The following is a 13,429-nucleotide window of genomic DNA, read 5'->3' as shown; positions in this document are numbered from 1 at the left end:
CCACTATCAACATCCTGGGGTTCACTACTGACCAGACACCGAAATAGACCAATCACATAAATATTGTTTCTGCAAGAATACAGAGGCTCAGTATCATGGCACCCTGAAATCTTTCCACTGACTATAAAAGTCATATCAGGAGTGTGATGAAACACTCTCCCTTTGTCTGGATTAGCACAACTCCATCAACACTCCAGAAGCTGGATACCATCCAGGACAAAACTACCCATTTGATTAGCACACATTACACCACACTAAGCATTTACTCCACCCAACAGAGCCGCAGGCTGCACCATTAGAAGATATACTGCAATTACTGATCATGGCTACTGCAACAACACCACTCAGTTTTATGACCTCTTGCACCAAGAAGAACAAGAACAGCAGGTACATGGGAATATTTCCCCTAAGTCTGACTTGTCATTGGGTTTAAATCTTGACAACTTCCTATCCAACAGCACTGTGGAAATATCTTCATCAGAATGACTGCAGCCATTCAAGAAAGTGGCTCGCCATCACCTTCTCAAGGACCATTAGAGATCGGTAATAAATGCTGGCCTTGCCAGTGAAATCTTCAGTGCATAATTGAATAAATAAAGAAAATATCTCCAGGATTCCACTCATAAAAGTAAGTTAACTGAAATAAATTTGAATAACATCAATTTTGCACAGGAACTAGCCACCATAGTTACAGAAGAAAAAGAGCAAACCAATGCTAAGATAAGAAATGAGTTTGGGTGCTAATACTTGGTCTAATTAACTTGGATGAACATTTACATGTACTGGAGAGTGCAATTTTACCAGAGGTGCCATGCATAAAATCCTCGGGACCACAGGGTGCTCAGTCCACAGGGCTGATCCTGAGCTTCCTGTTGCATCCCACTTTAATTCTCCATCTCACTCCTAACCTGACCTGTCTGTCTGTGGCCTCCTCCACAGCCATAGTCAGACCCAACATAAAGTAGAGGAACAGTATCTTATCTTCTGTCTGGACACTTTGTAGCCTTCTGGAATGAACAGTGAATTTTCCAATTTCAGGTAAACTGCTCTCTTGTTATTTCCCATTGTTCCTCTTATGTCCATTTCTCACCTCATTTCTATAAAGTGACTCCCTGACGGTCAGTGCTCCTGCCAATTTCCTTATGGTCTTTTGTCTTATACCTAACTCCTCTCCCCAGTTCTGCTTTGAAAACTGACACCTGTCCATTCTTCCCCCAGTTCCAAGGAAGGGTCCCTGACGTGAAACGTTAACTGATTTCTCTTTCCACAGATGCTGCTTGACTGGCTGAGTTCTTTCAGCATTTTCTGTTTTTATTTCAGATTCCTGCATGTTTTATTTGTTTTCTCCCTGAAATCCTCACCTAACAGTTCCAAAAAGAATGGCTCATTGTTGTCTAAGTTCAATTTGGACAGTAACTTCTGGTGAGTGGAATTAGGCAGTTTAAAGAAAAACTCCAGAAGTTGCTGCCCAAGAAGCACAGTTATTTCATAAGCTTTTCATAAATGATGCCTGGTTTCCTGGTTTCTCCTTTAGATTTGATAGACCACTTGAAGTTACTGTCCTAACACAGTGGATATGGTCTAAGTTTATAACTGAGATGGGTTGGCCATTCCAAACTAAGAAGATATTTAACATGTTCTAATTTTTAAAAAATTGCAAACAACCTGTCTGAACCTAAAATAAACTCTTACAAGACGGATCTCAATACTTCAGCCAAATATTGTTGGAGATTGAAGGCAAATGCAATAATTCAATACATTTTGTCTTTAAACTGTTTTGTGTTTAACATCTCCCTCTCTCTCATTCAAAACTTTCTTTCCCCTATTACTTTTGTTTCCTGTACCTGATTTGACATTGAACTTAGTATTGTGTCGCCTGGGTCTGACTCTGTGCATCCCAGTACAGATTCTTCAGTTCAATAGTTACACAGTTGCATGACATGTTCACATAGGTCCCAGGTGCCCTGCACAGGGTACTGGTGTATTTGGACCTGCTGGCAACAACTTACTCTACAAATCCCCTCTAAGGCACATGGGAGTCTAATAAACAGCAGGTTCTAACAGCAAAACAGCTGTTTGACTGGGTTACACCAGTTATAAAGCACTGAAACATGGCCCAGTTTGCTCCTGAAAATAGATAGTTATTTGTACTCTCCTAGTTAGATTAATATCCTCAGAACAAACTGAAGATGCCATATGTTGTTAGCTCAATAAAGAGCAGAAAAGTGACAATTTAGGAGCCTTACCTTTCTTTCGATACTGTCTGATCAAATACCCAACAAAAGGCAGCAAAAATAAAAATGCTGAAGCACTACCAGTGCCGATGGCCACCTTGGTTTCATATTGAGTTTGCTGGGGACCTAAAACAAGATAAAGAGATATAAATGTGATGCTGAAAGCTGTGAAGTGGAGCTGTGCAGACAGAGCAGAAAGTCTCACTTATGACTGGAGTCAGCTGAGTCAAGAAAAATTCAAGTTAAGTTAAATGGTTGCTCCTGCAGCATAAATTATTCGAAATAAAGGCCTGATTACAGTCAGACAAAAAAGGTAATAGATAATTTGGGTAGACAGTCAGAACCTTTCTCCCAGGGTAGAAGTGGCAAGTACAAGAGGACATGCATTTAAGTTGAGAGGGGGATAGTTTAAAGGAGATGTGTGGAGCAAGTTTTTTTTTTGCACAGAGAGTGATGGGTACCTGGATTGCACTGCCAGGGGTGGTGGGTGGAGGCAGATATGATAGAGGCGTTTAAGAAGCTATCAGATATCACATGAATACGCAGGGAACGGAGCAACATGGATCATGTACAGATAGTAGAGAATTAGTTTAATTCAGCACCTTGTTTGGAGCAGACATTGTGGGCTGAAGGGCCTGTTCCTGTCCTATACTGTTCTATGTTCTACAGTGCAGTTCCAAAGCAGAAGGAGGAGGACATATTTTCTGTCAATTACTAATAATACACAATAATGATAATATTTAAAGGGACTGGCATCACAGATTCTCACTCATCAATGTCATATTGTGCAGTTATTTGAAACACTTGCTTAATAACATCAAGAAACAGTGAAGGCAAATTGAAGGTAACAAACAATCTGCTGGAGGAACTCAGCGGGTCAAGCAACAGCTGCTGAGGGAAAGCATTTGCCGATGTTCCGGTTCGGGACCCTGCGTCAGGACAGATAATTCCTGATGCAGGGTCTTGTACAAAAACGTCGACAATGTCTTTCTCCAAACAGGTGTTGCTCAACCCTCTGAGTTACTGCAATAGACTGTCTGTCGCTTCAGCTTTCAGCATCTGCAGTCTCTTGTTTTTCACACTATTCCTGAAAATATGTGCTCAAAATCAGTACTTTTCTGCATTCCAGTATGACTCAACACTCCTAGTGGAACGAGGCAGAATTGTGGAAACACATATTAAACAAAGGCTACCTTCACAAGTTGGTATGGGTGACGACCACCTTCCAGAGCTGTTACACTGCAGACTCTCTGACCCATTCAATGAGAAGCCTTCTGCACAGCTGTAATCACAAACTGAGCGGAAAGTGAAGTTTCCACCTGTATGCGAACAGTTCTGATAGCCATTTGCAGGAAGCTTTGGAACATCACACTTCACAGCTGAAACAGAAAGTGAAGAATTGAATAATGATTGCACTAATGAAAAATGTGTTAAATTAGAAATTCTCAAAGCACCGCACACGGTGCAGTGACACTCATTATGTGGGCGAACCTGCAGCATATTGTATTTGCACATCTCACAACCAAAGGGTAACTGGAGGACACTCTGCACATCATTGCCTCGGATATTTTAGCATCTGCTCCAACATGGGCAGATGCAAGGCAAACCATAACCTAACATCTCATTCTTGACATGTACCCGATCTTCATGACTGCATTGGAGAATCATTCTGGTCCATGCATGCATTCATGCTGTGGTGTCAGTGAGATACCATCATCCCCAAGCTCTGCAATGAAAAGTGGTATCACTCATCATAACTTAAACACTAGTTTGCATAAAATTAGGTTTCCCATATATTAACACAATATTTTGTAGAAGATGGGGTTTTCTTAAACTATGTTAATGAGGAACATCTTAAGTTTGACAACTCACTGCTGTCATAGGCTGTTTTAATGCCTTGTAATTACCGTTTTTCACACTTTGTAATGACACTCAGGGACATTTAAAAACAGTCAAACGAGACTTAAATAATTAAAAAAGTAGAAATGTATGAACGCACTTAATGACATGTTTAATGAATAAAAAAACCCAGTAAGACTGATGATTCTCCTGATCCCCAAATAGCCAAAGAGAAAATCTATCAAAATAAACAAAAATAGCTGGGACACTCCTGGTCAGGAACCTCAGATTGTTTCTCCCTGAGTTATATCAACACATATTTTCATCTCCCACATCTGTGAAGGTGACAACATGCCAGGGGACCCTAGAGGCAGTGTAATCATGATCAACTTGAAGGGCGGCACGGTAGCATAGCGGTTAGTGCGACGCTATTACAGCACCAGCGATCAGGGTTCGACTCCCATCGCTGTCTGTAAGGAGTTTGTACGTTCTCCCATGTCTGCGCGGGTTTGCTCCGGGTGCTCCGGTTTCCTCCCACATTCCAAAGACGTACGGGTAGGTTAATATGGGTTTAAAATGGGCGGCAGGGACTCGTTGGGCCGGAAGGGCTTGTTACCACTCTGTAAATAAAATTAATAAAAAAAGTTCAAATCCAGCTGTGGTGATTACAGAAAGGTCTCCCTGCTGTCTGCCACAGAGAATGTCATTGCCAGGGTCCTCCTCAACCACCACTTCTCAGTGGCTTAAGAGCTACACAGTGTGGATTACCTCCATCCAGTGGCACAATGGACACAACCTTCACCACAAGACAAATACAGAGATAACATCAATTCTTAGGCATGTCTTTCTTTATCTCACTCGATCAACTGAGAGTGATGATGGTGCAGCTGTCAAAAGTTTGGCCACCTGCAGAAATTAATTTCCATCCAATGTCTGCCACATGATAGCATCCAGGCTGTGGTCATAATCAAAGATTCACAACAGAACTCAATGTCAATGCAGATTGATGTCATGCAGGGCTGTGTCATCAGCCCGATACTTTAAAGTCATAGCTGATATAGCACAGAAACAGGCCCTTTAGCCCACCACGTCCATCATGACTTTCCTCAACTTTTCTCACTGCAATACTGTGATTCACCTCTAACAAGCTTCCAATTCAAGTTGAACTAATCTACAGAACAATGGAAAACTGTTCAACCTATGTCACCTCCACTCCAGAACCAAGGTTACCCCAACCTCAGGCACCGTGTTGCAGTATGAAGACAAAACCTGTGTATGCACATGGTCTGAAGCCAAGCTCCAAATCATTTTTGCCATGTCCTCTACTACTCACCCCTGGAGACAACCCCAGTAATTAAGTTTTCACGATGAGATTCTGGAAAAGATGGGCCACCTGCCATATCTCAAGAGTCATCTTTCAGGAAAGGTAGCTGTCTGAGGAAAAGAACGCTTGAAGATCAAGTCCCCAAACCTGGTACAAAGCTCATGGTTTACCAGGCAGCAGTGATCCTTGTGCTCTTGTATACATCTGAGAATGAGATGACATACACAGGCAGCACAAAGCCCCGGAGAAATACTACTAACCCTCCCTCTGCAAAATCCACTAAATGCACTGGCAGGAGAAGGGAACAAACATTTTTGACCTCTCCCAGGGCAAGAAGTTCACCCTCAAAGCTCTAGTTGCACTCAGTTACCTCTAGTGGGTGGGTCATATTTTTGATTGCCTAACAGCCGATCCCCAAAATGGGCACTCTACACCGAGCACTGTAACAGTAAGAGATTACTGGATGTACAAGGGAAGTATTTCAAAGATGTTTCCAAGGCTCACTTGGAAAAATGTAACATTCCCATCGGCCCATGTGAATCCCTGACACATGACCAAAATGAAAAAGGGACTGTTGGGGAGGCGCTAAGAATTTCAAGTCCATTTGTTGGCAGAACACAGAGGCCCAATATAAATGCAAAAGGAGTCCTCCACCTAAACAATGGGAGGAATGTACACTGGTCCTGTTGTCAGAGGAGGCAACCTATTCTCTTTCACTTGGAAAAGTTTGTGTCCTTGTCTATGTTTATTTTAGGATTATTTTGGTAACCTGAATACTTTCTATGCCATGAATTGGCAAGCCGTCACCATACTGTTCCCGATCTTTTGAAAATCCACTGAAAGCTGTGATGTGGGGCTGTGCACTGAGAACAGAAAAGTCCCACTTCTGAGTGGAGTTAGCTGAGTCAAGAAAAATTCAAGTAAAAGTAAATGGTTGTTCCTGCAGCATAAATTATTAGAAATAAGGGCCTGATTGCTCTCAGAAAAAAAATAAGGTAATTGTAGTGCCATTTCAAAGCAGAGAGAAGAGGATATTTTATCTGCCAATTACTAATGATAGACAATAATGACAATATTTAAGACCATAAAACCATAAGACATAGGAGCAGAATTAGGCCATTCAGCTCATTGAGTCCGCTCCGCCATTCGTTCATGGCTGATTTATTTTTCCCTCTCAACCCCATTCTCCTGCCTTCTCCCTGTAACCTTTGACATCCTTACTAATTAAGAACCTATCAACCTCTGCTTTAAATATACCCAATGACTTGGCCTCCACAATCGTCTGTGGCAATGAATTCCAGAGATTCACCACCTTCTGGCTACCACCTCATCTCTGTTCTAAATGGATATCCTTCTATTCAGAGGCTGTGTCCTCTGGTCCTAGACTCTCCCACTATTGGAAACATCCTCTCCATGTCCACTCTATCCAGGCCTTTCAATATTCGGTAGGTTTCAATGAGATCCCCCTGTCATCCTTCTAAACTCCAGCGAGTACAGGCCCAGAACTATCAAACGCTCCTCATACGTTAATCCTTTCATCTCCGGGATCATTCTCATAAATCTGCTCTGGACCCTCTACAACACCAGCACATCCTTCCTTAGACAGGGGGCCCAAAACTGTTCACATTACTCCACATGTGGTCTGACCAATGCCTTATAAAGTGTCAGCATTACATCCTTGCTTTTATATTCTAGAATTGCTTTTATATATAGAATTTATATTCTATATTAAATTATTTAAAGGGACTGACGTCAGAGATTCTCACTCATCAATGTCATATCTTGCAGTTACTTTAAACACTTGAATAATAACATCATGCAACATTGAAGGTGCATTTAAAGCAACAATCTGCTAGAGGAACTTAGCTAGTCAAGAAACATCTGTGGGGGGGGGGGGGGGGGGAAACGATTTGCAGGGTCTTGACAAAAAACACCAACAATTCAGAAACACTCACAACAAAGAAATCAGTAGCAGAGAAATGCCAATGCATTTCATCCAGTATCACTGCAGAAATAGGCAGCTGCCTCTTGACACCCCAGCCTGCCTCCAGGGATGTCTGCAGCAGACTGCAGGCAAATGTCTGGTGGGCGAATAGTCCTTTACATGTCACAGTTCCAATGACTGGAGCGGTATGAAAATGAGATTTTCTGAGTTGTCAAGCAATTTTCTAAATTAGGAAATCTGTTCCTCATGCTCCATGCAAGCATTGCACAATGGGGAAAATTGCACGCTGAGCAGTCTACATACAAAATGTCTTAGCTTCTTAATTACCTATCATAACCTCAAGTACCAGATGGAATTTCCTGAACTGCACAATATTTAGAGAATGGCTGCATTTTCACTATTTACTCTGCAGCACAGTAAAATCAATGCAAAGCACTTAAAACTCAATAAATTATTTTCTAAAATATTCATATAAGTGATTTACAATACACATAAAATTACCTTTTTTTGGCCAGAAACTTGGTTAAGCAATCATTATGGATGAGCACACCATTTAAAAACTCACTCAGAGTCTTTGTATCTAAGCATTAGACTTGCAAGGCTCTTTACATTGGAAATGGCTTGTGAAAAGCCTACATTCACATCAATACAAGTGGTCTCTGTTTGATTGCAGTGGGGAAATTTGAAAGCAACACAGCCTGTGAAGGAGCTTTGGATTATTGACAGCGGTGAATTTTTGTGTTCAGCTTTACATGCTCAAAATGTTACTATTGGAGTGTTGAGGGCAAACAACAACACTTTTACTTCCATTGTTACCACACAAATCTGGTCTACTCCAAATTATAAAATTAATTACAAAGCATAAATGTAAAAGTATATCTGCCAATAAATTGTAACTGAAATATCAGACATGATGAGAACCATTCTTGAATCTACTGTTGTTGCCCAGGCTGAACCCACTAATGTTGTTCCTCTGTTTAATTGGTCTCTATTCAGAGGGACTGGCATCACAGATTCTCACTCATCAACATCATATCATGCAGTTATTTGAAACACTTACTTAATAACATCAAAATATAGGGAAGATAAATTGAAAGCAACAAACAACCTGCTGGAGGAACTCAGCGGGTCAAGCAACAGCTGTCGGGGGAAAGGAATTGCCAATGTTTCAGTCAGGACCCTGCATCAGGACAGATAATTCCTGATGCAGGGTCTTGACCTGAAATGTCAACAATTCCTTTCTCCCAACAGATGCTGCTCAACCCGCTGAGTTCCTCCAGTAGATTGTTGCTCCAGATTTCAGCATCTGCAGTCTTTTATGTCTCAAAGACAAATTGAAGCCTTTTTTGTGTTTTTCTCACTATTCCTGAAAACATACACAAAATTAGTACTTTTTTGCATTCCAGTATGACTAGTGGAACGAGGCAGAATTGTGGAAACACATATTAAACAAAGGCTACCTTCACAAATTGGTATGGGTGACGACCACCTTCCAGAGCTGTTACACTGCAGACTCTCTGACCCATTCAATGAGAAGCCTTCTGCACAGCTGTAATCACAAACTGAGCGGAAAGTGAAGTTTCCACCTGTATGCGAACAGTTCTGATAGCCATTTGCAGGAAGCTTTGGAACATCACACTTCACAGCTGAAACAGAAAGTGAAGAATTGAGTAATAATTGCACTAATGCAAAATGTGTTAAATTAGAAATTCTCAAAGCACCTCACACGGTGCAGTGACATTCATTATGTGGGCGAACTTGCAGCATATTGTATTTGCACATCTCACAACCAAAGGGTAACTGGAGGACACTCTGCACTTCATTGCCTCGGGTATTTTAGCATCTGCTCCAACGTGGGCAGATGCAAGGCACACCATAACTTAACACCTCATTCACAATGCTCTTGACATTGTACCCGACCTTCACGACTGCATTGGAGAATCATTCTGTCCATACATGCAGACATGTTGTAATGTCAGTAAGTTACGATCGTCCAGAAGTTCTAAATGAAAAGTGGTGTCACTCATCACAACATAAACAGTACTTTGCATAAAATTAGGTCTCCCACACAATATTTTATTGAAGATGGGGTTTTCTTAAACCATGTAAATAAGAGGAACATTTTAACTTTGATATCTCACTACTGTAAAAGGCATTTTAATGCTTTGTAATTTTTGTCTGATACTTAGGGACATTTAAAAACAGTCAAGCTAGACTTAAATAATTAAAAAAGTAGAAATGTATTAATGTCAAAGTCAAAGTTGAGTTTATTGTCACATGCCCAAGTCCATGTATGCGCAGATGCAATGAAAAACTTACTTGCAGCAACATCACAGGCACATTGCATCATTTAAGCAGCATTCACAAGGAGAACATAAATTAAACATAAATTATACACAATTTTTACAAGAAAGAACACACTTTGAACAAAAAATAATAAAGTCCATTTTAGTGAAAAGTGATGAAAATGGTAATAGTGTTGCTAAACTGTCGTGATTACAGTTTTGCCGGTTGGTTCAAGAACTGAATGGTTGAAGGGAAGTATCTGTTCTTGATCCTGGTGGTGTGGGACTTCAGGCTTCTGTATCACCTGCCAATGGTTGCTGCAAAAAGATGGCATGGTGGGGATCTTTGATGATAGATGTTGCCTTCTTGAGGCAGTGCCTCGTGTAGATACTACCAATGGTGGGGAGGGATGTGCCTGTAATATGTTGAGGAGAGGCCACTACTCTTTGCAGCTTCTTATGTTTCTGTGCATTCAAATTGCCATACCGGACCATGATGCAACCAGTCAGGATACTTTAAACAGTACATCTGTAGAAGTTTGTTAGAGTGTTCGGTGACAAGCCGAACTTAATGTACTTAGAGACATGTTTAATAAATAGAAAAACAGTTAAGGTATTTCTCCTGATCCCCAAATAACCAAACAGAAAAACTTTCAAAATAAACAAAAATAGCTTGACCATTCCTTGTCAGGACCGTTAGATTGCTTGCCCTGAATATATCAACACAAATTCTCATCTCCTGCATCTGTGAAGGTGACAACATGCCAGGGGACCTTAGAGGCAGTTTAATCATGATCAGCTTGAAGGAAGGAGAGAAATCCAGCTGTGGTGATTACAGAAAGGTCTCCCTGCTGTCTGCCACAGAGAATGTTATTGCCAGGGTCCTCCTCAACCACCACTTCTCAGTGGCTTAATAGCTGCACAGTGTGGATTACCTCCATCTACTGGCACAATGGACACAACCTTCACCACAAGATAAATACAGAGATAACATCAATTCTTATGCATGCCTTCCTTTATCTCACTCGATCAACTGAGAGTGATGATGGTGCAGCTGTCAAAAGTTTGGCCACCTGCAGAAATTAATTTCCATCCAATGTCTGCCACATGATAGCATCCAGGCTGTGATCTTAATCAAAGATTCACAACAGACTCAATGTCCATGCAGATTGATGTCATGCAGGGCTGTGTCATCAGCCCGATACTTTAAAGTCATAGCTGATATAGCACAGAAACAGGCCCTTTAGCCCACCATGTCCATCATGACTTTCCTCAACTTTTCTCACTGCAATACTGTGATTCACCTCTAACAAGCTTCCAATTCAAGTTGAACTAATCTACAGAACAATGGAAAACTGTTCAACCTATGTCACCTCCACTCCAGAACCAAGGTTACCCCAACCTCAGGCATTGTGTTGCAGTATGAAGATAACACTTGTGTATGCACATGGTCCAAGGCCAAGCTCCAAGTCATTGTTGCCTTGTTCCCTGTGGCATATGAGAGAATGGGCCTTGTACTTAGCATCTACAAAGCAAAGGTCCTCTGCTACTCACCCCTACAGACAACATTGTCCCCTGTAATTAAGTTTTCATGACGAGATTCTGGAAAAGATGGACTACTTGCCGTATCTCAGGAGACATCTCTCAGCAGAGGCAGCTTTCTGAGTAAAAAAGTGTTTGGAGATCAATGCCTCAAACTTGGCACAAAGTTCATGGTTTACTGTCCAGCAGTGATCCTTCTCCTCTTGTATGCATCCGAGAACAAGACAACATACACAGGCACCACAAAGCACTGAAGAGATACCAATGATCGCCTAAAAGCAGACTCCCAAAATGGTCATTCTACACAAAGCACTGTAACAGTAAGAGGTTACTGGATGTACTGAGGAATAATTTCAAAGATGTTTTCAAGGCTCGCTTGGAAAAGTGTAACATTTCCATCGGCCGATGTGAATCCCTGGCACATGACCAAAATGAGAAAGGGGCTGCTGGGGAAGCGCTAAGGATTTCAAGTCTATTTGCTGGCAGAACACAGAGGCCCAATATAAATGGCTAAATGAGTGGACCACCTCGCAAACTATCCACCCCATCCATTCCATCAAGTATCTCCTGCCTCACTTGTGGCAGAGTCTGCAGATCCTATACTGGGCTTATCAACCACTTCAGAACCCAGAAAAATAGAGTGAAAATCAGTTATTCTTGACCCCAAGAGGGCGCCTAAGATGAAAAACACACAGGTGAAGTGGTGACCCCTGACAATTGAAAGGCAGCTTACAATTCACAAGGCAGCACTGCATTAGTAAACCTTACGATAGCTGATTAACACTGTTCACATCACAGCCTAACAGACTATCCCATGTGATGGGGTAACAATAAAGAAACATGGTGTGGACAACCAGTCAGTAAAGAGAGCAAGACCCAGGTTGTTAGGTGATCAGGTGATTGATTAGCACCACACCAGTCCAGATCGAGGGCAAACAATGGGAGGAATTTACACTTGTCCTGTTGTCAGAGGAGGCAACCTGTTCTCTTTCATTCTTGTCTATGTTTATTTAAGGATTATTTTGGTAATCTGACTACTTTCTAAACCGTGGAGTGGTAAAGTCTCTCTAGATTGTTCCTGATCATTTGAAAATCCACTTAAAACTGATGTGGGGCTGTGTCGACAGAGCAAAAAAGTCCCACTTCTGATTGGAGTTCGCTGAGTCAAGAAAAATTCAAGTAAAAGTAAATAGTTGTTCCTGCAGCATAAATTATTAGACATAAGAGCCTGATTGCTCTCAGAAAAAAGAAAGGTAATTGCAGTGCAGTCCTAAAGCAGAGAGAAGAGGATATCTTATCAGCCAAGTACTGATAATAGACAATGATGATATTATTTAAAGGGACCAACATCAGAGTTTCTCACTCATCAACATCATATCATGCAATTATTTGAAACACTTGATTAGTAACATCAAGAAACAGTGAAGATAGATTTAAAGCAACAAACAATCTGCTGGAGGAACTTAGGTCAAGTAACATCTGTGGAGGGAAAGGATTTGCCAACGTTTAGGGTCGAGACCCTGTATCAGGACAGACAATTCCTTTCTCCACACAGATGCTGCTCAACCCACTGTGTTCTTCCAGCAGATTGTCTGTTACTCCAGATTCCAGCATCTGCAGTCTTTTGTACCTCAAATATAAATTTGCCTTCTGTGTTTTTTACACTATTTCTGAAAATACATGCTTAAAATCAGTACTTTTCTGCATTCCTCATGACACAACACTCCTCATGGAAAGGGACAAAATTATGGAAACACATATTAAACAAAGGCTACCTTCACAAGTTGGTATGGGTGACGACCACGTTCCAGAGCTGTTACACTGCAGACTCTCCGACCCATTCAATGAGAAGCCTTCTGCACAGCTGTAATCACAAACTGAGCGGAAAGTGAAGTTTCCACCTGAATGGGAACAGTTCTGATAGCCATTCGCAGGAAGCTTTGGAACATCACACTTCACAGCTGAAACAGAAAGTGAAGAATTGAGTAATAATTGCACTTATGCAAAATATGTTAAATTAGAAATTCTCAAAGAACCTCACCTGGTGCAGTGACATGCATTATGTGGGCAAACCTGCAGCATATTGTATTTGCACATCTCACAACCAAGAGGGTAACTGGAGGACACTCTACACTTCATTGCCTCGGGTATTTTAGCATCTGCTCCTACCTGGATGATCAGCCCATCATCTGCATCCCTTTGTTGCCTCCAGCTATCACCTCCCAGCCTCTGTAGTTATTTCCATCCTTTCTTTCTCATC

General features: G+C 41.4%; 1 protein-coding gene across 3 annotated transcripts in view; it reads right to left on the bottom strand.

Annotated features, from left to right (window-relative positions):
• Nucleotides 1-13,429, bottom strand: part of LOC127568496 (L-selectin-like) — a 35,182-nt gene that overhangs the window by 4,036 nt on the left and 17,717 nt on the right. For 2 of the 3 annotated variants that reach the window (XM_052012320.1, XM_052012319.1), the window contains exons 6-9: nt 12,945-13,130; nt 8,803-8,988; nt 3,428-3,613; nt 2,247-2,360 (exon numbers count right to left, since the gene is read on the bottom strand). In XM_052012320.1, coding sequence (XP_051868280.1) covers nt 2,247-2,360; nt 3,428-3,613; nt 8,803-8,988; nt 12,945-13,130 — 672 coding nt within the window. The remainder of the gene's footprint in view (nt 1-2,246; nt 2,361-3,427; nt 3,614-8,802; nt 8,989-12,944; nt 13,131-13,429) is intronic. The other variant, XM_052012321.1, reaches the window with a different exon arrangement.

This window comes from Pristis pectinata, chromosome 3, assembly GCF_009764475.1.
Source record: "Pristis pectinata isolate sPriPec2 chromosome 3, sPriPec2.1.pri, whole genome shotgun sequence".
NCBI classification, from domain to species: Eukaryota; Metazoa; Chordata; class Chondrichthyes; order Rhinopristiformes; family Pristidae; genus Pristis; species Pristis pectinata.
This window is presented reverse-complemented; position numbering and strand designations above follow the sequence as displayed.